The sequence below is a fragment of the Anser cygnoides genome, chromosome 3, assembly GCF_040182565.1.
Source record: "Anser cygnoides isolate HZ-2024a breed goose chromosome 3, Taihu_goose_T2T_genome, whole genome shotgun sequence".
NCBI classification, from domain to species: Eukaryota; Metazoa; Chordata; class Aves; order Anseriformes; family Anatidae; genus Anser; species Anser cygnoides.
This window is the reverse complement of record NC_089875.1, coordinates 60,882,467-60,909,549: the sequence shown is the minus strand read 5'-3', so window position 1 is coordinate 60,909,549 and position 27,083 is coordinate 60,882,467. Positions and strand designations below refer to the sequence as shown.

The window sequence follows — 27,083 nt, the reverse complement described above, 5'->3', positions numbered from 1 at the left end:
TATTAAACTACTTAACCTATTTTGGCAAATTTGCGTATATAGTATTGGAAGTATACAAGTCTTAGAAGTTTGTTATTAAATGCATGTTTATTTTAGTACTTGGGAGTCTGGCAGAAGACTACAAGAAGTACAATTTAAACAATTAATGATATGTTTATGCTATATTTTATTTGGGAGAGAGATAAAAGTAACATGACAGTAAGATATTATCTTCAAAGTTGCCATGGCAATGCAGCCTACCTGTTGCTAAGATCATGCTGTAGCTGATGTTATTACCTTTATTACAGCTCTTAACATTTCAGAACATATCCTTTAGTTTTTAAGGTGTTATTTTAGATTTAACGTCATGTGTGAGAACACCAGTATGTCTTGCCACTTCCCAGAAGGGCTCTAGTGCAGCAGTAATGGCAGCGATACGAGTACCTGAGTCTGCTTACATAGCTTCCATCCTGCAGCACAGAGTAATTTGCAAGCTATCTAACAATATAGGAAGGCAAGAAGTATCTAGATAGTTCAGTGCCCTAGCTATATTAATATCATCTTTCCCTGGAAAGTCGTCAGTAATCAATGTCTGGGGACAGAAGACACTAACAGGCTAATAATAATGCAATATAAAAACTTCAAAACATGGTTCTTAGCACTAGTGCTAGACATGATAACATTCAGATTATGAAAAGGAGCCTGTCCACTGCAAGTCTGGTTTCCTGATCCAGCAGAGTGCTCTGGGACCCCTTGTACTACTCTGAGTGCTGCTGCTATTCTGGGTCACAGCAGCAGTGAGACTCTCAAGATGCCATCAGTGAAAGGCTGCTGCTTGTGAGTACTATAAGCTTCAGGCAAGAATGGGAATTATAAAAGGATCACTCAAAAAAGCAGAATCACATCTCCTCCTAGCTTCTGGTTCTCCCAGGCTTTCATTTTCAGCTTTCAGTAGTATGTTCAGCCTCTACATGGCAAATGCTAGATGTTTACAATATAGGAGAAGCAAAATGTTTACCATGGTTGTCTGTGCTGTCTCCTTCAGGAACAGAGGTGGAGATAGATGATTTCTGCCTTCTGCATTGATAACATGATAATTACACAAGTCTCTGTGCTTTCAGGCTGCATTTTTTTGTTTTGTTTTGTTTTTTACAGGACCTGCCTCCTGCTTTTAGGTCTGTAACTCTGTTCTTTGCTGCCAGGTACTAGAGTCTGTCTTTCCTTTTGTATACAAAAGCCATTGGCTGAATTTTGCAAAATTCCTGCTGGCAAACTCCAATGTCTCAATTTTTCATATCTCCAAAACAAAAAGTTTGCTTGTGAATAAGCAGTCTGTGTAATTTACCCATGTTCTTATTCTCCCTTTCCGTCTTTGTATTCTGTGGTTCAGCACTTCATGTAAACTTTTTATATATAAATTTTTGTATGTGGGGCTAGAAAATACTGAGAGTTAAGTAAGTGTCACACTGTAGTATCAAGGAGCTAGTTGTTTCAGTAGTCCAATTACTGTTGCTTAACAAGTGCTATTTTTCTTTAACTGAGCTGTGGGATAATATGGCACAGATGAGATTACACTGTATTTATTTGAGGGTGTGCCTTCACACATTGGTGGGAACCGAAGGTGTGTGTGTCTATTGCATTTATTACAAAATAAGTCTTAACAGTCACAGGGCTAATCACAGTTCAAAGCCTTCTCACAGATAGGAGGCTTGGTGTGGCTTCAGCTGCCTGAACACAATCTTCACAGACGAAGTCTTGGATTCTTCCCTCATCGTGCTGCGCTTATAACTGTGGCACCAAATTTAGGAGCAGAGGTGTCTTAGACTCAGTCTGCAGTAAAAATCAAAAACATGCGGCTTTAAAGGCAATCAGTCTCTTAAGCATTAGTCACTGGGCGGAGGCACCTATTCCTCTTCACTGACTTACACCTAAGGTTACATGAAATACATCTGACCTTAAGGCAATAATTCATAGTGCATTATCAAGCTCAGAAACAATTGTAAGCATTTCCAATGCAATATAACATATTGACATTTTGGAAAGTTACCTTCTTTAGAACATGTAGGATTGTCTGTTGTAATCATCTCTCACTATTGTTTCGGTTGTATGTAGCTACTTATTTCTGCAAGCTCTGGGTTTGCTCAAGCAAGAACCAACAGGTATGGGAAGAGGACAGTATGGGTGCTGCTCAGTATCTGAGTTTCTGATGACTGCTGTTACCTGGCTCTCTACGGCAGCTTCTTCATCCCCTTGGATGTCAGTTCAAAGGCTGCGTGCAGTAATAATTTTGCCTCAAGATATTTCAGTTCAAAATCTTTTCTCCCGAGTTACTGATACAGTTTAAGGAAGGATTTCAAGGGTGTCTGTGAAATACTTTAGTTACATTTACTCTAGATGTCCATTTGCCAGACTGGACAAGCTGTTAAAGGCATTCATGTGGACCCGAGTGTCTTCCTCTGGCTATATATATAGACGATGCGTCAGGGCATAAGTGATCTCACCAGGACACTTTTAGTACTGAGGAGGGTCCTACAAGCAGATTGTTGGCTTCTGTTCCAGCTTGTGTCCAGACTGGCACAAACAGTGCCAATAGCATTAAGAAAATAAAATACAGCAGGTGTACAGATTCTGGTCAGTAAAGGAGGGCAGAAGTTACGGCTACCTGCTGCAGTCAGGCAGTGCAAGTTGTTTATGCTTGACATAAGAGCCACAATTCACTCCAAATAGAGTTTTGTAAGAAAACAGAGGATGAGTAAAATGTTTCATCTACAACTGTTGCTGGTCTGGAGATGGAGTTTTGCATAGCTGAAACTCAAGTAACTGACAGGTTAAAAAATAATAATAATAGTAGCCCAAAATATTTGTTATCTAACTGACTTTTTCCTTGAAATTGAAATCTCCACAGAGAATGCCTGTTTTCACAGATCTCAAGTTTAAGTTTCTCCTTTGTAAAAGGAAACAGGCAAAACTTTTCAAACTTTAATTGAAGCTTTAAGAAAGCTGCAGTACTGGTACAAGTATTAGTCTGTTCATTTATTTACTTATCAGCCTCTGAAGCTTGTGTGTTCATGAGGTAGACCACTGCAAGGGAAATTAAGTGATTTTCTGTGTCAAGTTCTACTCCACCATTTTATCCCCTTTTGGTAAAAAGGGACTATCAACAGTCGTCTTCCTTTGTAAAACTTTCTGAAACAAAGCTGCAGAATGCATTGAGTGAAAACACTACTTGAGAAGTAATTAGGACGGTTACCAGAAATGCTAGAACTATGCATCGTGTGGTGCAGAAAACTTCATGGTTGGGAACATTCAGGTGCTTAAAATTTTAGTGCATGCAAGTGGGTGGAGGGAGGTGGCTCCCCCAGTTTCTCCCGCTGGAAAGGAGAGTCATCCTCTCTCCGTAAGGTCTAATGTCAGTCATTGTGTCTGCTCAGAGGAAATGTTCTTGTTCACTTTAAATCGTATGCACATGAGGAAATCAGCAAAAAGCGCTTTCTGCAGACAGGAATTTACAATTATAATCCTTACAACGCTAGGAGAACTGAAGGAAGATAATCCAAACAAGTAAAAGTACAAATCACCATAAACAAGCAATAAACATCTTCAAATTAAAAATAATTCAGCAATTCTGCTACTTGTTCTTAATCTAACTTTTATTTGGATCTTGCCTACTTTTTATGCAGCAACACTTTCCTCTTTTAGAAAAGTTTCCACCCAAACCAGAATGATGTTTAAAACATCACCAGCTCATCTTCCTCCATCTGAGAAATCCCAAGACTTCTCATAACTGAAACAGTGAAAGAACCGGGGACTCTGTGGAGTCCACTAGAGGCCTTATTACTGCCCCTCTGTTTTCTATGGAGAGCACTCAGCAACTGCAGGATGTGTCCTAAAGCAGTCAGCTTAAGAAATGTTTGGATGAAAATTGTAGAAAAGTCTGACTAGAATAAATACTTGTAACCTCCTGTGAATTTTTTGTGGTATTCTGACTTACCACATGGAGCTGTATACTAAATAAAATCAATAATTAGATGGCTCGTCCTGACTTCTGCTGCTGCATGAAGCTGCTTAGTTGTTTTGTCCCAGCTATAGCCCTGTTTTCTCTCTTAATTTGTTGTGCTTGCTCAGTGAAATTGAATCCCACGTCATTTCAGGCAAGCCTTGGAGAAGTTGTTTTCCTCGGTGCAGATGGCTCTTTTCTCCAGATGTACGAGGCGGCTCAGAGCTGCCTCCTTCTTCTCTTAACCCTTTTGCCCATCTTGAAGCCACGCTGCCCTATTGGTGCCGTAGCCCTGTGGCTCTTGCCCCACATGTGATTTTCCCATGACTGCAGGCTGCCATGCGTGTCAGTCACGTGCCATCAGTTACCTAATGTGCCACACAGGCTCCTGTTACCTAACGTAGCTTTCTTCGGTTTGTTTGCTTTGTTTTCTTATCTGTTTGTTTTAATGGGGACAAAGTAAAACCGAAGTGTGCTGCAGCCACCGGGAGATGTCTCCGCTGGAAGCTCTCGTGGTGGCTTGGCTGCAGCAAGGGCACAGCTCTTTGTGTTTGTGACTGTACATGTTCCAGCCACACAACTTCAGCCCAGAGGAGCCAGAGTGGACCTGTACCCTTGCCGTTTCCCTTCACCCTGTTTGTTTCACTTGGGAACACAATGAGCTGTCAAAATTTCCTGCCTTGTTTCCACAGAATCCTTCCTTTTGCTCCAAAAAGGATTATTTATCTAAAGCTGCAAATTGTATAAATTGTCAGAACAATTGCTTAGCTTGATTTTAAGGTGGAGAGCAAAGATATGTAAAGGTCTGGTGACCTGATGAAAGCTCCCCTCAGAGGTCATCTGTCAAAAAGCAAGAGTCTGGTGTGTTGCCGCTAACAGCCCTTGCCTCTCAGAAATTAAAAACCATGTGGTGTGATACACATCTGGTGCAATCCCTACTTTTAGTATCTCTGCTGAGTGTACTTACGTGTAATTAAAAGTAATAGAGAAGAATATAAAAGTTTTCCAATTCAGTGCGCCAAGACAAAATAGAGGAAGGCAGGTGTGGTTGATTTAGCCCACCACTTCCTAACTAATCTTTCTCTAATGATGTAGAAAGAGACTAGGTGGCACCTGGCGAAGTATTTTGAAATAACAGATTGATGAGGTAGAGCTACTTGATAACATCTTTGACTCATCAGAAACTTGCCTTTCCTGAGGGTAAAGTTAATGATCCTGGAATATAAGGGTTTTAGTGGCTTTGACTATGCCAGTGGGGATACAGATTTATTTTGCTTATAGATTCCTGTAATGCTAGACACAACCCAGACTTCTATTGTCTAAAAAATGTAAAAGGACAAAAATAGTTGATAGGAAACATAAGTAATTTTCCATGACTTCAGGACCTCAGGTTTGCTGGTTAAAACTCATTCATATTTTCTTAGTTTGAAAAGCATGGGTCTGATAGCAAGTTGATTGGTCATCATGCATAGTCCTTAACTATTTCAGGTCATCCTTCAAAAACTTTTCGTTAGTTCTCTCCTGCTTCTATACTAAGATCATTAATAACATTTAAGACTTTTCCTAGTATGAATCATTTAAAGACCATGTAGTAATTGTTCCTAAGCAGAAGTTTCCTTTCAGTGCACCTTGTTATCTTCTTGCCTTTAGTCTTTTTCCAACTTACACTTTTTGTACTTATCTCTTGCCTTCTCTCGTGTTTGATGAAGTCCATATGGCTGAAATACACTATAGTGTTGTTGTTTTTCTCTCTTGCCTAACAGTTAGCTATTTTATTTGAGGTAATTCAATATCAGATTTTATCTTACATGGTCTACCTTTGGCAAGCCCACACTGTGTTTTCTTCTGCATTCCAGTTGTCTCCCTACCTTTAACATTCTCCTCATCAAAATTTGGAATCATACTGTTAAGATGAGAGTTAGGCAGGTTTCCCATACATAACCATGTATGATTTTGTTATTCTCTCTTTCTTTCACGTCCAGAGAGAAAATCATTCTTTCTGGGTTTACGGTATTGTATGGTTGATGGTTTTTTTTCTGTGGGTTTTTTTTTTTTTTCAGATCTTTGGAGTCTGAATTTCTCTTTTTTCTTTCAAAGTATTTGTTGATTTAGTCAGGAGTGACATGTTTATCAGTCTGTTAATGCAGGGGGTTATTTGCAGTTTCCTGTTAATTCATTGGTGCATACAGAAAAACAAAGGCCTCAATCAAGGCATGCTCTGAATTTACACCCGTTCTTAATTTGCTGATTCTTGTATTAGTGACAGGCTCAGGCCTGCCTGATTTTTTTTTTTTTGGTTTATATAATGTGCACCGTATGCTTGCCATTCTTACTTTTTCTGCGTGAATCAGCCAATCTGATGGGTCTACCTGTGGTAGTGAGCAGTGCTTTTAGATAAGGGTGCTGGCTCGGGAGCTCTGATTCACGAGTGCTGATGGATCTCGCTTCAGCATTTTACCAACTTCATTTGCTCCACCCTTCTGCCCTTTAGGACTCGGGAATAGGTTTATATGCCTCTGTTACCACAGTTGCACATGATTTGAAACTGCTGAGGAAGGTAGACCCCTGCTGTTATCATACCTTTGAACAGCTGAAGAGCAGGCAGAGGTTTGCACCCCCTGCCATCAGAAGGGGTAAGTGGGGTCAACAGCAGCTTGGAGAGTTTGGGGCTGGTTCCTCAGCTAGCAAGAGAGCTGTGGGTTGGCAGGCGGCAGCTGGATGCAGGGAGCACATGTTCTGTCTCTAGAAACAAAACAGCAAAACAAAAGTAAGGATCAGAGAAAATACATTCATATTTTTAATCTAAAGTGACTCTGTTTGAAGTATTCTTAATTTGAGTGCACACTCTTGTCTTTTGTACCTCTAAGGACCCCTAGAGGGCACAGAAGTTTTTCTCCACCTCAGATAGTCAATCATTCTGCTTGGCTTTCTTCCCTTATGCGTAATTGTAAGCACATTTTAAGTGAGCATTAGAAAAAATAACAGCATATAACTAGATCCTTCTTTCATGCTGGAAGATGTTTTCTTGTTTTGAAATATAAGTAGTAGAAGCTAGCACTAGCAGCCAAATTCTTCAATAATTTTTGTTTATATTAGTCAGATACTGCATTTGTATCCCAAAGGAAGCTCAATTCAAAATAACTAATAATTCATAATTTTGTGAACTTCTGAGAGAGAGGCCTGCAGAGTGAGCTGTCTGGAAGTACCGTGGGTACATTTTCAACATGACGGTCTGTGCTCCTGTGGAGGAGCAATCGGTATTGAAAGAACTACAGCACTCTAATATAAATCCCTAAAATCTCCAAACTTAATTTTATTTAAGAATATTTAAGGTGTTTGTCTTATGAATTTTCACACAAAGAAATGGGGAAATTACAAGATATTTAAAGTTATAGAAATGTTAAAATGACATCTGCTTCTGCTACTTCCTATCTACTTTGAAAGAGATTTTTGTACCTCTTGTACGTGCTGAGTAGCATTTTGCTTTCTCAGATGAGTTTTATTCATTTCATCAATGCTACATGGCAAGTCAGGTATTAACATGAATTACACAAGGATATTAATTCTTACCATCGTATTGTCACTTTATAATGCTTAAGTATACATACTAAATTTGTGGAATAATGCTGGGAACATCAGGTTTCGGTTAAATAAAGCAGCTTCTGTGTTTGAGGAGAAGGCAGCTGATGTTTTCCAGAATGCTCAAAGAGCAGAAAGTAAAACAAAAACAAACAAAATGGAGAAGAAAAAAAAAAACGCATACTTTGGGTCTATTATTTTTTTTCATCATCTAATGATTTTGAGACCAGTCCCACAGCTTTGGAGGTCTGCTGGCCTGTAAGCCAAGTCCAAGGTTGAGCCCTTCATGTGTGACGCTGTGACAGTGAAAATCCAACTGGTCTTTGGACAAAAACACTAAATCTCCACCGTACTCCTGAAGCGCTGAGAGTGTTCTCACAGGGCAAGAAGCTGTTCAGTAGGAGGAACACGTTTTTTCTTGTGCCTTTTTCCGATAAGAGGATCAGCTGTACTGCTTTACTCAGTTACCCAGGGATGTCATGGGAGATGATTTTTTTTGGTCCTTAGTTTTCCCACTGGAGGAGCATCTCGTCATCACGTCGAACAGAAAATAGATCTAGCTCTAAACAGTGGAGAAAAGCAGCTGCCCCTTCTAACATCTCTGGGGATCTTGTGTTTTGCAGGAGATGCACGGGTGAGAGGTCAGACAGGGGTTCTCTCCGAGCGCCGCGGCTCCTACCCGTTCATAGACTTCCGTCTTCTTAACAGTAAGTGCAACCCTTCCTTTGCGACTGAATTTAAAAAACATGTGTAAATTTATTTTTTTTTAAATCAGTATTGAAAGTACATGAATAGAAGTATCTCATTTCATACATATCTGTTGTTCAGCTGTCTCCATGCAGTCAGCATTAATAATTCTGTTATTTCCACGTAGTGTTTGACTGTGAAATGTTTTGATTACACGAATAGTGTCCATAATGCAGAGTATGTCAAGTAAATACCACAGTGCCATGGAGCGTGTTTGGGAGGGGAGGGGGGAGGGCAGGGGGTGTTTCAGAATTAAAAAGATAAACCCCAATGTCCTTTAGCCTCTTAGCCAACAGTTGGAACAGATTTATGCGAGTCTGTTATCCGGTCATATAGAATTGGCACAGAAGGGGAGCATGTGACAGCGCTGACCAGTGGTTTACAATAACATTAATTTTTCCAACAATTAGAACCCAATCCAAAGCCCCATGGAGTCTTCTCATTGACGTCAATAGATTTTGGGTCAGGCCAGCAGTGAACATCTGTTAAAAATAATCTTAACCTCATTTTGATTGAAGTTATTTTGCCACTGTTGTAAATAAAAGAGGGTAAATTTAAAAGGGGAAAAAAAAATCAGGATACTGCTTTTTGTTTTGGTTTGTTTTTTTTCACCTGATGAATTCTCTATACTGATGCAAGCCAAGTCACCAGTGTGTAAATAAATACAATAAAAAACAGAGAGCACTAAGTCTTGGGCCTTATAGCATTGTCTGGATGCTGTACTAACTCCTGCGTGCAGACACAGGCAAATTTAGATGTGTCCCCATGTACAGCACAGATCACTCCATTTAACCTCTGAAACAAAAGTTATTCACGGTCTTCATCAAAACAGACTGAAATTCCAACAGTTTGTTTAGTGATTACATTTTTAATCTTCCAGCGATTATGTTTTTCATTAAAAAGCAATTATCAAAACAAAGTTTTAAATCTTCTTTCTGTAAATGCTTTCCAGAATAACTGGGAAGAGAAAGCAAGTAGGTGGCTGGAAAGGGGAAGAAGAAGACCAGCTGTGAAGGGAAAGGTCTGGCCGGAGATCAGGAGAAGGAGCAGCTGATAGGAAGGGGAGGACTTGGGCTCTGATCTGCTGCATTCGCACGAGCTGGCAAGAAAGTACTGCAGTTTGGCAAAGTGTTTGCTTTCAGCCTTGCTCATAAAAGGTGTTTTCTAGGTCGTAAGTCCATCAGAGTGCTTGCTATGGCTGTGGTAGAAAGGCATAACGGATAACATGTGTCCAGAAAATTTCCCAGGACAAACAGGGAACAACACACTGGTTGAGCAGACCTCTGAGGATAATTTAGTCCTAGCTTGCCAATGAAAAATGGAAGAAAAAACTGTTTTAGGCTAGCTGGAAATATTGTTGATGCCCTTATAAAGACTAAGAGAAAATAAAAACAATTCTCATTCATGAAGTAGAAGTGAACTTATATTCACGTTTCTGCGTGACTAAATGAATTCATTATTTCCTTTCTATTTTGAATACATGCATGTTATTTAAAATTCTCATTGTATGTTCTTTCCTCTCCCTGGTTAAAGAAACCAAAGAAACTTTCAGCATTTTTTTTTCTGGAAACAGGGCTTTTGCTTTTATCCCTCGTAGATGAGTCGTGCCATCCTCCATGTCCTGCCAGCTTGAGGGAAGTGCTCGTGCTGCTCAGGGGTATTCTAGGGAGAGGCTCGGGAGGAAAGAGGACTGATGAATTCTCAGCCTTTGATCGTACGAGCAGCAGGGCACTCTGCCGAACTCTTCTGCTCTGGCTGCCGAGCTTAAAAAGAGATGCCTCTCTCTGCAGGCACCTCTGCTCCTACGTGGGCAGGGCAGCCAGTTTTTCATGTAGCTTTGTTCTTTCTTCTTATTGCTTGTCCTTTATCTGAAAGAAGCCACTAAGGCTGATCGTGATCTCTGCAAGAAAAAGCAGTGATCCTGATTTTGGATTTCTTATTGTGTTCAGTTTTTTTCTGTACTTATTGTTTTCTGCCTGGGCAGTGGTAGTAGCCACTACCACTACTATTTCAGTCCAAAATGAAGTGAGATTTCTAGGCACAAGGCTACCATCTTTGTAGATGGCAAGTTCACTGTGCCTGGCTCACTTGGTGACCTACAGGTAAATGAAGATGCTTGCTGTCAGAGCACACAGATGTGTTTTGCCAGAAAGTAAACAGGCTTCTATTTTATTTGTTCATATATATCCATCTGTCAAATCAATTTCTTCTGTGCATATCCTGTAAGCATCAAAAAACATGGTGATACACATCCTAATGAAATATGTATAAATGTCACTACTGCATTTCTTTTAACAGTACCTAATACTTACAGTGAATTTTTGGCACAATGTTATAATTGTTTGGGGGCAATAACTGATAGGCAGCAACTGTATATTGAAAGCTGCTACAGTAAGGGAGGGATGAGGCAGAGAAAATTTTATGGTAGTTATCCTCAAAAGTTATAAAGAAGTGGATCATAAATATTATTCCAGCTTCTCACCAATTCAGACAAATGGAGTTTAAATAGTTCCATATACCATGTGAAATAGTATTCCAAGTAACAGTACTGCCCTTGTTTTAAAGTACAGGAAAACACTGAAGCTCACATTTAAATGGAGACTTAAAGTTTTCTTGAAAGATTTCAGGACATTGCAATCAGATCTTGCACAGTATTACCTAGATGTAACCTTTTGAACATGCTTACAGATTCCAACTAGTGGATTTTTCCCTACTGTGGCTAGCAAGGGTTAACACCGAATAGGCCATATCTGTTGTTTTTTCTGGATTCCTGTAGTAAAGTCGCTGTGTAATTTAAGACACTGTTAAGTCTTTTTGGATAGGAAAACTTCCTGTGTTCTCAAAATGTGATCTTCTATAGCCATAATCAAAGCCAACTGGATTAATGTTAGCTTCTTGCTGTTTGAGCTAACGTCTGTGATGCCATCTAAATGTTCCTCCAGTGCCTCCCTGTAATATATAGAAACTTGGTGAGCATTATTTCACCCTGTCAGTGCCACGCTGTCAGGACCATGAGTATTTTGCAGGATCCTATCTGGAGGAGATGCAAGGCTTTAGCATCCTGTCTTTACTGGACCTATTTGCAAGCTTTCCTTGAGATGTAGCTGCACCCATGGCTTTTGGGACTGTAAGATAATTCTGGAATTCAAAACTACATGTGAAATATCTCCTTGCCACCAAGATCATCTGCTATGTTCTGTGCTGGGGGGAACCACAGCCACCTGAGTAAGTGCCTGCAATGTGTGAAGACCTGCATGGCCAGCCAGATACATGTTTGCATTGACCCAGAAGCTTCAGGGGAAGCTACCTGGCCAGAAGCTTTGGGGGAAGCTCCTCTCTCCATTAGCCAGCCCTGTATGAAGACTCAGAGAAGGCTTTCCATTTTCCCATCCTGCCACAGTAAGGCAAGGGGACCACCTCATGGCCACAGCTATACCCCAGAAAAAAATAATAATAAGATGAACATGGCAGACCTGAGGTTCCTTGTTCACAAGAGAGCTTATGAAATATTCAGACTTTACAGATTTCTCCTAAGTGGAAGGATACAAGCTTTGCGCAGCCTTGTAGGCTTATAGGAAAATGGAGAAAGAGCTATCGTTCATGCAAGTAAGACATTCCTTAAAATGGGAGCGGTGGAAAAAAGAAAGACTTAAACTCTGTTTTCCAGAAGGAGAAATGGGTTGGAATAGGCAAGTATTAAGTGCCATATAACAGCTGAATATAATGTATAAATTGTGTAATACTGACTCCAAACCAAAACTTTCACAAATTTTGAGAAAATTTAACTCTGAACTTGGTAGATCTAGCTTGTAACTGAAACTAATGCAGTTGAAATTAATGCTGGCAGTTTATTGGCATTTTTGCATTTCTGTAAATTAAATAAAACTTTATGCATTTGCTCGGCAAGAGTAGTTAATCTGAATATGTGCAGTGTAATTTAGAATTTGAACCACCTCTGCAGTGAAAACTAACTTGATCCAGTTTTCCTGTTAGCAAAGCATGGTTTGGATTTCAGAAATAAAGGGTCATAGTAGTAAGGCAGCTGTAATTCAGTTCTCTGACTGAGAAAGTTGCTCAGTGAGTCATTGAACCAGATCCCTCCAGTGACTAATGTACATTGATTAAGAGCGATTTCATTATCCCATGATGAGTTGTGCTGGTAACTGCAATGGTACATTTCTTCATTGCATTAATTAAAAGTTTGAGGGAATTCCCTGTGATAAGCCTAGAGCTGTAGGTGGGCATGCAGCACTAACCAAGAAGACCTTGCCATGTTCTAGTTAGATTAGATGCTTTGTTTTATTGCCAAATTAAATTAAACAAAATAGCAAGCTACATGGCAGATGAATAACTTTTCGTTTATTAATTTGCTTGTCATTCTTTATCAAAAGACAAGGAAATTCTTAAGACATGCACAGTGATTCTCTGGTTTCTGTCTTCTTTTTATACTATGTTTTTCTCTGTATCAAATGGAGAAATATTAAAACTGTTTCTGCTCACATTTTTAACTTTTCCTGAAAAATTCTGCATTAGGGACACTTTGCTTTTGTCCCAGTATCAGTTATCCCTTTCTTTATCCACAGTATATCTCCACAGTATCAAAGTGTCTGGCAGAGCTTACATCTGTGTATTGATATAGGAGGGATTACAAGGAAAGGACACAGTATGTGACCTGCGACCTACACGTCTTAAGCTTTGCTTGAAGTTAGTATAGATTGTATGTTTGTAGTAACAGATGATGATTAGTAGTGATATTAGGTACTATTAAGTCTCTGCCCTTGATTTGCAGTCTGATTTAAGTCAAGCCAAATCCTCTGTTTTTCAGTTTGTTTGTGCATAAGGTGATGCCAGCATGTGATGAACTAGGTATTACAGAAATGAAAAGTGTTGTCAGGGTTAGTAAGGAAAGATATGAACTCATGAAAAAGTCTCCATCTCAAAGAACCAAAGTCTGTGGATGTTTGAATCTGTGGTTTCTGCTTGTCTACTGAAAGATCCATTTGCAAAATTTACATTCATTTTTGGTTTTGGATTTCAAACAACTCCAAGACTTTCAGGTAGGGCCCATCTCCAGGGAAAATAAAACTTAACCACAGCCACCAACCCAAAACTGAACCATCAAGTAACTTGAACCCAAATGAATGAGGTTAAAAAAAGTTTGGTTAACTGTCTTGTTTTGTTGCCTTTGGCTAGAAAAGGAAGTGGGAGTGAGAGATGCCTTTTTAGATATTTCTGACCCGGGTTAAATTAGGACACTAAAAGTCTTGTGAGGAAGTTTAAAGGACTGATTGGATTACTCGGATCCCAACCCAGCCTGTGGAGATGAGTCCAAAGTTCCAGATGGTTATTAAATTAGAAAGTGAGAGATCTCATGAGGTCTGCATCATTTCTACATAATACCTCCCTTAGTTCCTCATGGATAAGCACATCCAAAAGATACTCATCAACATCCTGAAGGCACACAGGCCTCTTAATCTGGTTAGCTTGCGTCTGGTTTGAATGACAAGAATATTTCCAGAACTGAAGTCAGCCTATGGCCTTGCTTTCAGTTTCCTATTCAAGAAAGAGGAATTGAGTTTCTCTTAATAGTGTGGCAGCATGGAGATCGTTTACTCTTTTCTGGTAACACTTCACACTCAAAAATTCCTCATGTCTCTAGAAATCATCCCAGTCCTTCCATGTCTTCCCCCCATCCTCCTTCAATCAAATAACAAAGGTTTTTTTGATTTGGGGTGGATTTTTTTGATCTTTGTTGTTGGTTTTGTTTTTTTGTTTTTCAGCGTTCTTATTGGCAAAATTTAATAAAAAGGTAGTCTGAAAAGTATATTCTACTTCCTGCCATTCATGTTCCTTGTTTAGCTTTTGCTTTTCATTTGTAGAATATGAAAGCCAGAATGTGAAACTGATTGACATATGTGTTTTCATGTGCTAACAAAATGCAGTAGTTGGGGTTATGAATGCTTCAAAAGAACTCATGAGAGCAAGCAGAACAACTACAACAAAAAAGCTGTGCTGCAGACACAAAGCCTTAATGAACACTGGCATGATTATGCAGGTTTGTAACATTTTTTAATACAGATTTAGGATTCAATTCAACCAAGAATGTCCCTTTAAAAATTTCCAAATGATGCGTGACCCATTCTGCCACCCCACCTTCTTTTCTCTGATTAGCAAAGGGAAAGGGTGTACTGAAGATAACACTGAGGATACTTTCCAAATGACCAGAGGAAAAGAAAGAACAAGGAGAAGGGATCATTAAGATGATAAATGGAAGTTAGGTTTGCTGTTATTACAGGTTATGTTGCTTTTTCTGAAGGAGAGGGAAAGGAGAGGGGATGTACCATTTCCTGCTAGAGAAACTATAATCAGCTATAGAACATTTGCAGTTTTAGGAAAATAAAATAAAAAAAAAAGGTTCCAACTGTACTCCTGTACAAAGATTGAAGTGGCAAAGTGGAGTTTCATATTGAAATGATAAAGACTTTGTGGTGAAACGGAACACAACATACCATTTCCTAAGTGCTTGTAGGAGGCTTAGTAAGAGATGCCAAAATGTTTGTTTGCATAAAGATGATTGATGACCCCAATAAAGGCTGTAAAATGTGAGGAGAAACATTCATCTTAAATTTGGATATAATCTATTCCTCTTCCTGTTGTTAAGACTAATATTCTGTTACTTAATTGGCCTCTGAAAGCCTAGCTTCTCCAGAAGTTGGTGTAATAGGATAATTTTTATAATAGTTCTGTAGTCTCTTGCAAACACTCTCAAAAGCAATATGTTTTAGGGTGGAGGGAAGCTATATGACTAGTGTTTTTCAAGATGCCAGCAATTGTGCAGGAACTTTATGGTTTGGAAACTGACCGGTTACAAGCCACCATTACCTGAAGCACAATGTTTGAAGAGGAGGAAACCCCATAGTGAGGTGACCTAGAAAATTGGTGTCCCAGAACCTCTCACATTTCATTAACCATGTTATCCAAAGAAGCATACAAGCACCTCTTCTGTAAACGGGGCACTTCACTGATTTTGTGCAATCATGCAGGTAGTTGAAGAATGGAATCTTGACTCAGCTTGGAAAATTTTTAAGATTTTTTTTTCTGATGGTTTATTTGCTTTTCTCTGTTCAGAATCCCACTCTTTCTCACAGCCTCTTCCTAAATGAAAGACTATGTTTACCCATTTAAAGAGAAATAATACAATTGTAACCCATACAAACAATGGCAGCTAACAGAAAGCACTTGACCTCTAAAATTGAATTTTATCAAAAGTCAAGGAGCAGAGAACACAATTTGCTCATACTTCCTTATAAAAGTTTTGATACATCATGTTTTGTTTACTTATTACAAGGATAAAGAAGACAGTGAATGAAATAATTTATTTTACTTGGTCATTACTCACCTACATTTACATATTTTGGATATTAGTACAGTTAATAATTATACTACAGTAGCAAAAAAGGCTTGGGTAGGGTACTTTAAAAAAAATAGAAAAGGACAAATAAGTCCTGCCCCTAAAATCTCATTGTTACTTAGACTCAACGTCTTTGAAAATCTTTGCAATACTACGTGCATTGTTAGCTTCTGAGACATTTCACAGAGGACTTGGTATATCCTCCACTCTAACATACTTAAAAATTGAAAAAATGCTAGAGGAGCAGGTGAAAACACAATGTTTATAAAAACTTTTTGTATTCCTCTCTAGTTTGAGGAAGTCTGTTTAGGATTTCTAAATTTGCAAGTTTTCAGTACAGCACTTCTTTATCCGTAGACACTATATAGCGCAAGGTGTTCATCTCTGTTGTCTTAGTTGCAGTGACCAATGTAAATTCAGATGATCAAATTGGTACTGGTATAATCTTACCATTTTTAAATCAAACATGTTTACCAGTTTCTCACACAAGCTGGTTTTCCGTCTTCAGTGTTACACACTCATCTTTATAAAAAAAATTAGTAACCACATCATGCATTGGGTATGCCAAACAAGACTTCAGAAAAGGTGATCTAAATGCTTGGCATGATTAGTCCAGAAAAACAACCAAAAAATCGAAGGACAAATACCAACTATTGCTCAAAAGTCAATTAAATGTATCTTGAGCTCTAAATATATGCATTCTAGTCAGCTGTCAAACCAGGAACCAGTGCAGGAAAATGTTTCCCCAGTGCATAGGACCAGAGACAAATCCCTTTGCAGGGCCCTCTCCATTTGCAAACGTTCTGGGCAGTAAATTGCTGACCTGATCCTCCAGCTTTCTTCCAGATATTTCAGCACTTTTGCTGGCAATCCTACCTGATTCTTCAGGTGTACATACATATATATATATGTGTGTGTGTGTGAAGAGCAGTGGATGAGTACTGTATGTCTTTACATCCTCAGAAGTGGGGGACAGGGTATTTTAAATAATATGAGTCAAAAGCAGATGTTTGAGGACCTGATTTGTATATATTGGTTTTATTTTGCATCCTTTGAGAAAGAAGAGGAAAAACATTTTCTGTTTCTGAATCAGTTGGCTTTTGAAAATTAATAAGCCTGTTGTTATCCACTCATACTGCTGAGTGACCTGCTTTTATTGTGCACTGAGGTGCAATAAAATAAAAAAGGAGATGCTGTGAAAGAAAACTTACAGGCATTATTTGAATGCGTAACCAAGTTTGTTTACTTGAAAAGAACAATAACACTGTAATGAACGTCTGGTGTAGAGTTAAGTACATCCTTGTCCAAATTTGATTTATGTGATCGTTTCTGGATGTTAACTCAACCATTGTTAACATAACCTCTGTAATTTTTATGTTCATGCTGCCTGCGGGCACATGCAGCACAGCAATGTGAAAGAAATCTGAAAGAAAACTCGTAGCAGTTCCTACTGCAGGAAACCTCTTTCCCTGAAATAACAGAGTTTGGGGTGTAGAGAGCCGTAGATTGTGTTAAGGCAAGCAGATCTATGTAACTGGAGGAGCTGTGTTAGAAAAGAGAAGGCAACCATTGATTCCTGTAGCTTATTAACCTCTTGAAGTCTACATGCAGTATCCAGAAATTGTCCATGATCTGGTAGCAAATACACATGATATGGATGTCAAATGACCTAATGAAGAGTGCAAGTACTCTTGCTGCCTGCTAAAACACATCAGGAGATGCGCTGTGAGCAGAGGCAAGCTGTGTTTTTGAAAGCAGATGTTAAGCTTTGTGACAAAAGCTTATATGGACACTTCTGTAAATGTATAGGTACATGCAGGTACAATCCCTACAATGACTTTGTTCAGTATACAAAGATGGGATTCTCCAACCACCATGCTAGGCAGTAACTCAACAGGATAAGAGAATGTGCATCTTTGAGAGAGACGTGTGATGCTTTTTTAGGTAAACAAAACATTCAGAAGTTGCAACAATGATTAAAGATAAACACTGTTCTCAAGGGAAGTTTTATGGGTATAAACAAAAGATGCTCTTGCTTGTCTTTCATGTTCATTTCAAAATTGCACATAATTACTAAATCCTTCCCATGTGAGCCTTGCAGCTTGTTTTCCTGAGCCAGATAACATAGCATACATTTTAGTACCCCTAGTTCCACAACTGAAGTTGACTGGTGTCTGTGAAGACATTTTTGATTCGTTTACTTGTAATTCATTTTAATCTAATTAGAAATAGCTTTTAATAAACCCATAAGTTTCAAAGTCTTTGAATGACTTACATCAGGTGTAATCATCAAAATTTTATATTTACAATTTAAATTGAAATTTAGAATTGTCAATTAGGGTGTGGTATGTTCAGAGTGTAACTGTTATTCACATAAACCTTTAACTTCATCTTAAGACTGCAATCTTAAGACTTCATCTTAAGACACAATTTTTGTGTCAGCTGGCGGGTCCCGTACACTAGGAATGGCTCTTCACTACTGGAAGATTCTGTCCCAGTTGTTGAGCTGAAAGACAGAATTTCAGCATTCACTCTGAACTGCTTCACTTTTTGCCATTGTGTGTTAAGCATCCTTTTTCTCTCTGTTTCATATGGTTGTATTTTTCTTTTTTTTGTTTAATATTGATTCAGGGAGGGCTGATGAGATGGTAATGATCGGGTGTTGTGCTCGGAGAGTGTTAGACCAATGTTATGCAAGGCCCCATCATAATGAGGTACATTACTGAGGATGGCGTAGTAACCCATTAAAGGTCACGGCAATATGACTCCTATGACTCATAGACAGATCAATTATTGCTGTAATGACCATGGTTTGGCTGGAATGACCGTGGACGTGGTTTTAACATGATAGTTCTTAAGCATGTGGATAAACTGCAATGCAGGATTTGGACTGTTCTGTCAAGAGCCCATTTTGAAAATACACTTCCTATCATTCTTGATCAGTAATATGAGTTCCTTCTCATAAGAATGGAAATACAGGAAAACAGATTATTGGGGGTAACCTTTTTTGCATAACATATAGTGCTCATCTGAAGCAGCAGGTCCTGTTTCAGAGGCGCTGTCTGCTGGTGGTCCACAGATTACATTTCAGTTGAGATCTGTGACAAACCTATGGAGCAATATAACAAAGCAGCAGCAACAAATTTAATGGTTCAATTCAGAAAGTATGTTCACAGTAAGAACTTATTTATTTCAACCTGATGTGTTAGTGTTTTGGTAGGTATTATCTGCGCTACTGAAATAGCCTGGCAATCCACAGAATAAAATATGCACTTCTTCAAGCGTACAGCTGCTTGTTGGGACTCTGCCCAAACCTTCACCTCTAGATCATCCATAGGAACTGCACATCTGAGTTTTAAAGGAAGCGTAAAGGAAAACAGGTAGTAATTTCAGTCATCTGTATTTAACTGAGAAAACAGATGTAAACTCAGATAAAAAATTAGTTGGAGCAACTACCTGTTTTTAATGCACAAAAGGGAAGTTTTCCATACATTAAAATATAAACTCATTACCTGGAAGCAGTGACTGGTTTGGGGCAAAGATGGAATTAGGAAAGTTGGGAAGTCAAGAAACAGCTGACACAAGTTTTAAAAGGGAATTAATTTTAAGAGTGTTTTGGTATTTGGGAATTAAACTGAATGCCAGCAACTTCTTAGAAGTTCACTTCTAAGTGAAAGGAAATGCAAAAAACAAAAACAAACAAAAAAAAGTCTAACAGTTTTTCCATGTGTCACTGTATAACTAGGCACCTATGTTAGTCGCCCTTTCAATAAGCCATGAAATTGTTCCAGTATTTAAAATGTGAGAGAGAGTTAAGGCAGGTACTGGCACAGGATAAGTGAAAATCTAACCTCCTGGCTGTTACAGTAGTGACATTGTTACTGTCTGCATTCTTGGTTTTTCAAGTTGTAATAAAATTATTGTGTGCTTTTGTGTTATGAACACAATGGGGGCCCACAAGAAGCCTGTGACAGGTCTAAGAAAATACTTTAGCTATTGTTACTGAGTTCTGTAAGTACATTTTTGGTGGTTGTTACTGACTTTCTGTCACTCAATAGCTGTGATGTTTGATAGCTGTTGGATTAGATGCAGAAGAAACTTGCTACAGAAAGTGTTCACATCTGCTCTTGGAGAAATCAAGCACTGAACCATCTAAGGTTCAAACAAACTAATGACTTCTCTGAAAAAAAACAAAACTATCAGAATAGTTAAACTCATAAAAGTAGTGTACAAAGTCATATTTTAATTTCATAGCAGAAAAAATGTTCAGCATTTATATATAAAATGAAATAGCAAAGTAGAGAGAGACATCTTCAGTTCATGGGCATTTTTTCCTGAGCTCTTATTTAAATCTGAAATCCAGTGAATTACTGTGTGGCATCTTATCTTAAGTAATCAAAACTGTTCTCTGAAAGGAGTGCTTAACCTTCAGTTTCTTACAATGTTCCTCTCATCAACAAAACTCTGTTGAATCTTAATAGTCTTTAACAAATGTCCTCTCTTTTTCCAAAACTTATACCAGACTACAAAATGAAAACACTGCAACTGTATGTGCGGTTCTGTTAAAAGTTCAGGTGGAATAACCTAAGTCACTATCAGCTTTAGGAAGCCTGCATATTGTTCTTGCTAACAATAAAGTAATTTAATTACTCTAATCACAGATTTAATCACTGTGTAAAAACTACCTTGGTTTTTGTGGCACATTTAGCCAGATATGAAAATTTCCTAATACAGCATTAGGGAATTAAAATTATCCTGATACTGAGTGAGAACAACGTATTCTTTTGTGTAACTAAAAAATGAAGGAATTGCCTTCATATGCTTCCTTTCCTAAGTGGAGGACTGAAATATTTTTTTAATTTATAATTTGCTTTACTATGTAAGAAGGATAATTATTAACCTATTATTGCTTCTTTTTCTCTTTTCTGTCTTCTTCCAAAACTGGTTCATGCATTTGTGCTTTCAGACTGTATTTTGAGGTCTTTTTTGGTGTGGCTGGTTTTCTGGTGTTTGTTTTTTTTGTGAATTTAACATGAGAGTAGGAAACTGCCCTGTGTAAGGAAGTGCTCTTAACTTCTTGCAAGCTCTGTCTGTAGAGAGAAGCCTCCTGCCTGCATGCCTGCAAAAAGGAGTATCATTTTATTACAGATCACAAAAAATGATTTCTTTTGTTCACCTGCAACCACTCGTGGTGCTGTGTCAGTGGCACAGTTGCCTGTCCTTTGTCTCATTTGCTGTCTGTAGCTTCATATTAATTCCCTCATTACATGCTGTAAGAGACCATTCAGAAGGATAAGATGTTCAAACAGCCATATGGATGTTTTCTACTTCATCCCATTCACCTCCCTCTTCCTGTACCTTGGTTTTAGCATATGCATTTTCCATAAGATTTGAAATAAAAAGTACTTACTGTTTGCAGTCCTCCTGGTATGTGTCCATTAAGGTTTAAGTTGATCGTGTTGTATGCTAGTACCGTGCAATTTTGATGTAGTTTCATGACCCTCCTGTGAGGTAGCAAGGAAATGCTATTTTCAGTTTTATAGATACAGAACAGAGGCACAAAAGAGTGGGAGCAGGTTTCCCATACCTGACTCTGCCTTGTCACTTATGCCTCCTCTGCACATCTACGGTTAGGTGATATATTACATAATAATGATATATTACACCCCTGGTGATTTAGCCTGGATCACATTAAAGAGTGTGGCAGGCAGTCTCTTGAGCTCAGACCTTCCAAGTCCTACATTAGTGCTCTGTCTACTGGGACATATTTTCTTTCTGAACTAAACAAATATACTGTGCTGAAGTATAGGAATTTGAATACTGCCCCTTCATAAGGATTGGCAAGAAACATGAACTTGATGACTTCTGTTATCGTTATCACAGCCTTTTTGCTGTTTCTCTTTATGTAATTGAGACTGTCATCCTTGATCTTGGGTTTCATGGTTTCTGTACTGATTCTTTTTCACAGATACAACACTCTCAGGGGAAATTGGCACCAAGAAAAAGGTGAAAAGACTGTTAAGTTTTCAGAGGTATTTCCATGCATCCCGGTTACTGCGTGGAATTGTACCACAAGCCTCTCTGTACCTGCTGGATGAGGACTACCTTGGGCAAGCAAGGGTAAGACAGGTCTCCAGATCTCCATGTCTTTTAATAATATTCCAGAGTGTCAGTTTTGTTTCAGAGTTTAGGTACGCAAGTGTATGGTTGATGTTTCTTAAATGACCCATGTTACTTGCCTGTCTAACAGAAAATGTACTGTCCATTCCTCTTTCATATTTACAACTTTAAAAACTTAATCTCAAGGCAACAAGAAAATGTCTGAATTTGTTCAAAAATTTCAGGTTCTCTCAATTGAAATTATAATCTGGATTTATTAAATGAAGTATCCCTGACTGAGTAACTGATTTAAATACGTACAACGTCAACACAAGATTTAATTTATCCACTCAGAAAAAGAAAAAAAAAAAAAAAAAAGCCCCTGTCTCACAGCTGGTCCAGAGCAGCTGTTATGCAACCCACAAGAAACGCCATAATGACGAAGGCTAAGAAACAGGGAACAATCACTGCATAGAGCTTCATGATAGTCATAATATTATAATTTTGCAGCTCTTATGCTTCCTGTTAATGACATTGCTAACAAAACTGATGGCACTGGGATTACGTGCCTAGAAAATTTTTATTCTCTGCAGGAAAAGGTTATGTATGAGGTGTTAGGAAATAATTGAGAATCCAGAACTGGTCTGAATATAGACAAAGCAATTGGAGTGAACACCCATTTGCGATTCATATATATGTATACGTCATACAGTTAGTTCAGTCTCAATCTCTCAGCTGAACTGATGCAGCTGTAAAAATGCTACATATGGTAGCAATGATGGATCCTTCTGCATGGCTGAGTGTGCTTCACAGAAGCACTCTAAGTTCATAGAAACTGTACTTGTGTATCTGTTTATCAAAATGTCATTCATATTCTCCATGAGATCTAAGATTGTGTTTTACTGTAACAAAATCCTAAGAGAGTTTGTAATGAATTGATCTGGGGACATGAAAGAACATTAAAAAAGTTATGCAGTAAAAGCAATTATTTTCATAATATTTTATGTTATTCCATGTTTTGAGCTCCATTTGAGGCCTTTTTAAGTGTCAACTTCAAAACCTCCTCAGTTGAAAGTGCAAGTGATACTTTTATGCGGTGTAACCAAATTTGGTTCCTGGCTTCTGATATTTCAAATACATGTCTATACCTTTCCTGAACAAAGCTTTAAAGTTGCAGGAACCAATCCTGTGATTAATGTGGAGTAATAATTTAAATCTGCTTTACAGTTTGGTATGTCCATCATTTGCCTCTGAATTTGTTTTTCTAGCATATGCTATCCAAAGTGGGAATGTGGGATTTTGACATTTTCTTGTTTGACCGCTTGACAAATGGTAAGTAATTTCAAAAGAAATGTGTATATATATTTAAGATCTTTTTATATACGGCTATCCTAAAAATTCCTAGGTAATATTTTGCTAACTTTTCAAGTTTAGATTATTGAAAAAAAATGGACACAATTAACTCCTTTTAAAATCATACCCTTGAACATTTCAGGCTTTTCCCAGAATACTCAGAACTATAGGATAATGTTTATAAAGTGTATTTTTTGTATTAATCTAATCTCTTACATTTATTATGATCACCTTTTGCTTGTTTATTATGAATTGTTTATTAGTTTCAAGGAAGTATTTCAGTTCCCTTTGTGGGAAACTCCAAAGCTACTTTAAAATAGACCTATAAGATACATTGGTTGGTATGTTGATAATCAGTCAATTTCTATCAATATAAAGTACCTTTAACCAAACATATCCATGCTTTGTGTCAACCTTTTGGATAGAAAAATAGTAAAAGTCATTAAGACACTAAAACTTTGTGAAACTTTTTATCTAAATATATGCCTGTAACAGCACATCCTCACTGATGTCTGTGCAGTGCCTCTTAGTCAGGTAGTTGCTGAAGAGGTCACAATCACACCATTGGCCTTTCTTAATTGCTTAAAGAAATTAGGTTCCCCATTCCTCACCCCCCAATTCAAGTAGATTCAGCTGCAGCAGGTGATGTAGGAGCAGTTGGTTTAGAGGTTAATTTAGCTGAGTGACTGGCAGGGAAGAGTGGAAAGGATGGCAAATAGTAAGGGAGGTAAAAACATAATTCTTCTAAATTACCTTTCTATGCCTCTAGTCAGTAGCCAAGGCCAAGTAAGTTTCCATGTCCTCTTCATACATATGTTTGTTTTCTTTCCCGAGTTATATTAAATGAGAAAAGACTCTCTTCAGACATTGCTTAAACTTTGTATGGGTTGGTTGGGGTTTTTTCTGAACTTTTCTGGAAATGTTGGTACTGAATTATGCGGTGCAAACTTTTCTAAACACTGTGTGTATGTATAGTATAATATAGTCGATATATAATTGATAGCTAGGCTCAATTTTGTCAATGTTGCCAGTATCGAATTCACAGTAAGATCAATATTACAGTGGGACTTGAGACTGTAAATGCAGTAACTCATTTTTTCCTGTCTGCATCATCGTTGTGAGATGCAACTGTAGGTGAGCAAGGTATGTAGATCATATACATGTTTGTACAGTCATTTATAAAGCAAAAAACTTTAATTACAAGCTGCAGAATTCTCATTAATTAATTAATTAATACAATATGGCATGTTGATGTGGCAGAAGAACCCTTCACTCTTTCTTTCATTTCTGGAGGTAACCTGGATTATGAAGATGATGGGGTTCTCAAACAATCTAGTCAAAAATTTTCCAGTTGAGACTATGTCAACTGGCCTTCTGTGTTGTGCTGATAATAGCAAACATGACCTTATGGCAACTGGACACCAGAATGGCACTGATACAGCCATGCTGTCAAGTCTTGATTGTATAAGGGAGTAATTTATACAAGCTACTTTATGAGTATCATCTAATCAGATATGATGAGAGCTAAGGTGTTAGGAGCTGACTAATAGTTAGGAAACTACCAAAATTTTTAGTCTTGCATGGTTGGTAACTACATCTTAAAGGAATCTGAGAGTTGTTCATCTCTGCTTTTAGGAAACAGTCTCGTAACACTGCTCTGTCACCTCTTCAACGTGCATGGACTTATTCACCATTTCCAGCTAGATATGGTTACGTTACATAGGTTTCTAGGTAAGTGGTCACCTCCAAATTGTTGTTAAATGCAGGTTACAGCTAAAGTAGAGCCTCAAAAAAGGTCTTGTCTTGTTCCGCATAGTTATGTAAAATCACAATGTTGTTACAATTACTTCAGTAAAACGTTTCTGTGATGTATATTAGCGTACAGTTTACAGGTACTTGGACACTCAGTTCAGTACCTGTCAAGTCAGTGGAGGAACTTAAAAGACTTTGTATTGGACTTAAACATCCCAGTACTACAGTTTCACTGATGATTTAGAAAAATGTATGTCGTGCAGAGATGTGGCAGGCAGAGGAGGCCCACACAGGCAGACACTCATTGCAGAACCTACCCGTGCACAATACAATTGTGGTACAGCAGCATTATTTTAGTGACTAATAGACCACTGAGACCCAGGGCAGTTAAAAGCTTATGTGCAAAATTCAACAAATTATATCAAGCTGTCTACACTGAACAGTGTTGATGAAAGCCCCTGCTGCTGTTACTGCCAACAGAAATATTAGCCCCATGCTGTCAGCGAACCAAAAGAAGAAATTGGCCAAAATCAATTGCTTTCTGCATCATGTTTTGAATGCAGCTGAATGCCGTTTTGTCTGACTGTCAGACAGCATTTCAAAGGCAGGATCTCTTCTCTGCTAACACACAACTGTTACTTCTGGATGGCTTTCCTCCAGTGTGGAGAGAGATGACTTCTCCCTGCCTTTGCTAGCTCCTGTGTCCTGACACGAGGTGGATGTTCAGATTAGAGCCAGAATTACTTAGGGTTTAAAGGGTTACTGACTATAACTTCAAATGAACTGAAAACAAACTGAAGGCTAGGACTCCTCTGGCATGGCCCGTGCTGGAGGTGAACACTGTAGTAATTTTGCCCATTGCCTTTCTGTCTCATCAATTTGATGGTGTCAAGGACAGCATTTTGGGCAAGGCCACACGCAGCTTCCACCATTCAAGTTGTGTTGCCCCGAGATCCCCTGACGGTGCGGGCACTGCTGCAAGGAGCAGAACAGCTTGAAGCACAAACCTCAGTGGTTTCCTATGCTAGTGCAAAATGAGAGTTAACAGAGTGGCACTCAGTCTTCAGATGGTACACTTAAAGCTCCGCAAACTGATATGCAAGAACGACTGGTATTTTAAAATCGAAGCATCGTGTGGTTGTCACAGAATATTTTGATTCAAATAACCAAATGACCTATCTTTTGATTTTCTGTGGGAATGCCTTGAACTGTAGTCCTTGAACAGCAAATGGTGCCAGGATGTCAGGGCCTCTCCCCCTGCTGCTGTAAAATAGGCAGTACTGCCGTAATGACATATTACTCCCGTATGACAGCAGCCTAAATAATTACACGACGCTGTGGATAAATTTGCCTTTCTTCCTTATTTATTCTACTCCTGAATGAGAGCCTTCACTAAGGCAAGAAAGAGTTGATTTATGAACTAGACCCAGTGTATCCCCGTGGGCCTCACAAATCCTTTCATGCATTTTTTTTTTCTGAAGGTATCCCAATAAGAGCACCAGTCTAAGTAAGCTACAGGTATTTGAAGAAACCCCATAGGCAGCTGACTGCAAAACCCCAAATTGTATTTTAAGTCCAGTTGCCAGTTGTGGCCATGGAATTCAGAGACAAAAAGGTCTTTGTTTTCTGTTTTGGTTCCCAGTTATGGTTCAAGAAGATTACCACAGCCAAAACCCGTACCACAATGCTGTCCATGCTGCTGACGTCACACAAGCTATGCACTGCTATCTAAGGGAGCCCAAGGTAATGACAGCCTTCCACGCTGATGTTGCTTTCAGATAATTCTCAAATTGCTTTCTCAGGATTAAAAACCAAGCAAATGTCAAAAACAACAACAAAAACTATTTTTAGATAGCAGAAAATGACTGTGTACTTGAAGTCACCAACAAGTCAGTAGCAAAGTCAGCTACAGCTTCCAGACACTCCAAGCAAGCTACTGAAATCACTTCCCATCATGCAGATGATGTATCCGAGTGCTGTTATATGAGCTCTGGCAAGTTTTGCTGTGGCAGGGTGCACCAGCCCTCCACCTGGGGTAGCAGCGCTCCCAGCAAAGCCAGTAGAAGGCAATGCCTGCCCATGCATCAGTCACTTCAGGGCATAAGCCCCTCGCATCAATATTGTAAAGTACTGAATATGGCATTGGAGCACCAAAAGTGGGCACAC

At 38.6% G+C, this 27,083-nt stretch overlaps 1 protein-coding gene across 4 annotated transcripts in view; it reads left to right on the top strand.

Annotated features, from left to right (window-relative positions):
* Positions 1-27,083, top strand: part of PDE7B (phosphodiesterase 7B) — a 178,348-nt gene that overhangs the window by 133,336 nt on the left and 17,929 nt on the right. For all 4 annotated transcript variants that reach the window (XM_013175498.3, XM_066994251.1, XM_013175500.3 and 1 more), the window contains 5 exons: positions 8,179-8,262; positions 21,682-21,833; positions 23,081-23,144; positions 24,801-24,896; positions 26,560-26,660. In XM_013175498.3, the coding sequence (XP_013030952.1) occupies positions 8,179-8,262; positions 21,682-21,833; positions 23,081-23,144; positions 24,801-24,896; positions 26,560-26,660 (497 nt within the window). The remainder of the gene's footprint in view (positions 1-8,178; positions 8,263-21,681; positions 21,834-23,080; positions 23,145-24,800; positions 24,897-26,559; positions 26,661-27,083) is intronic.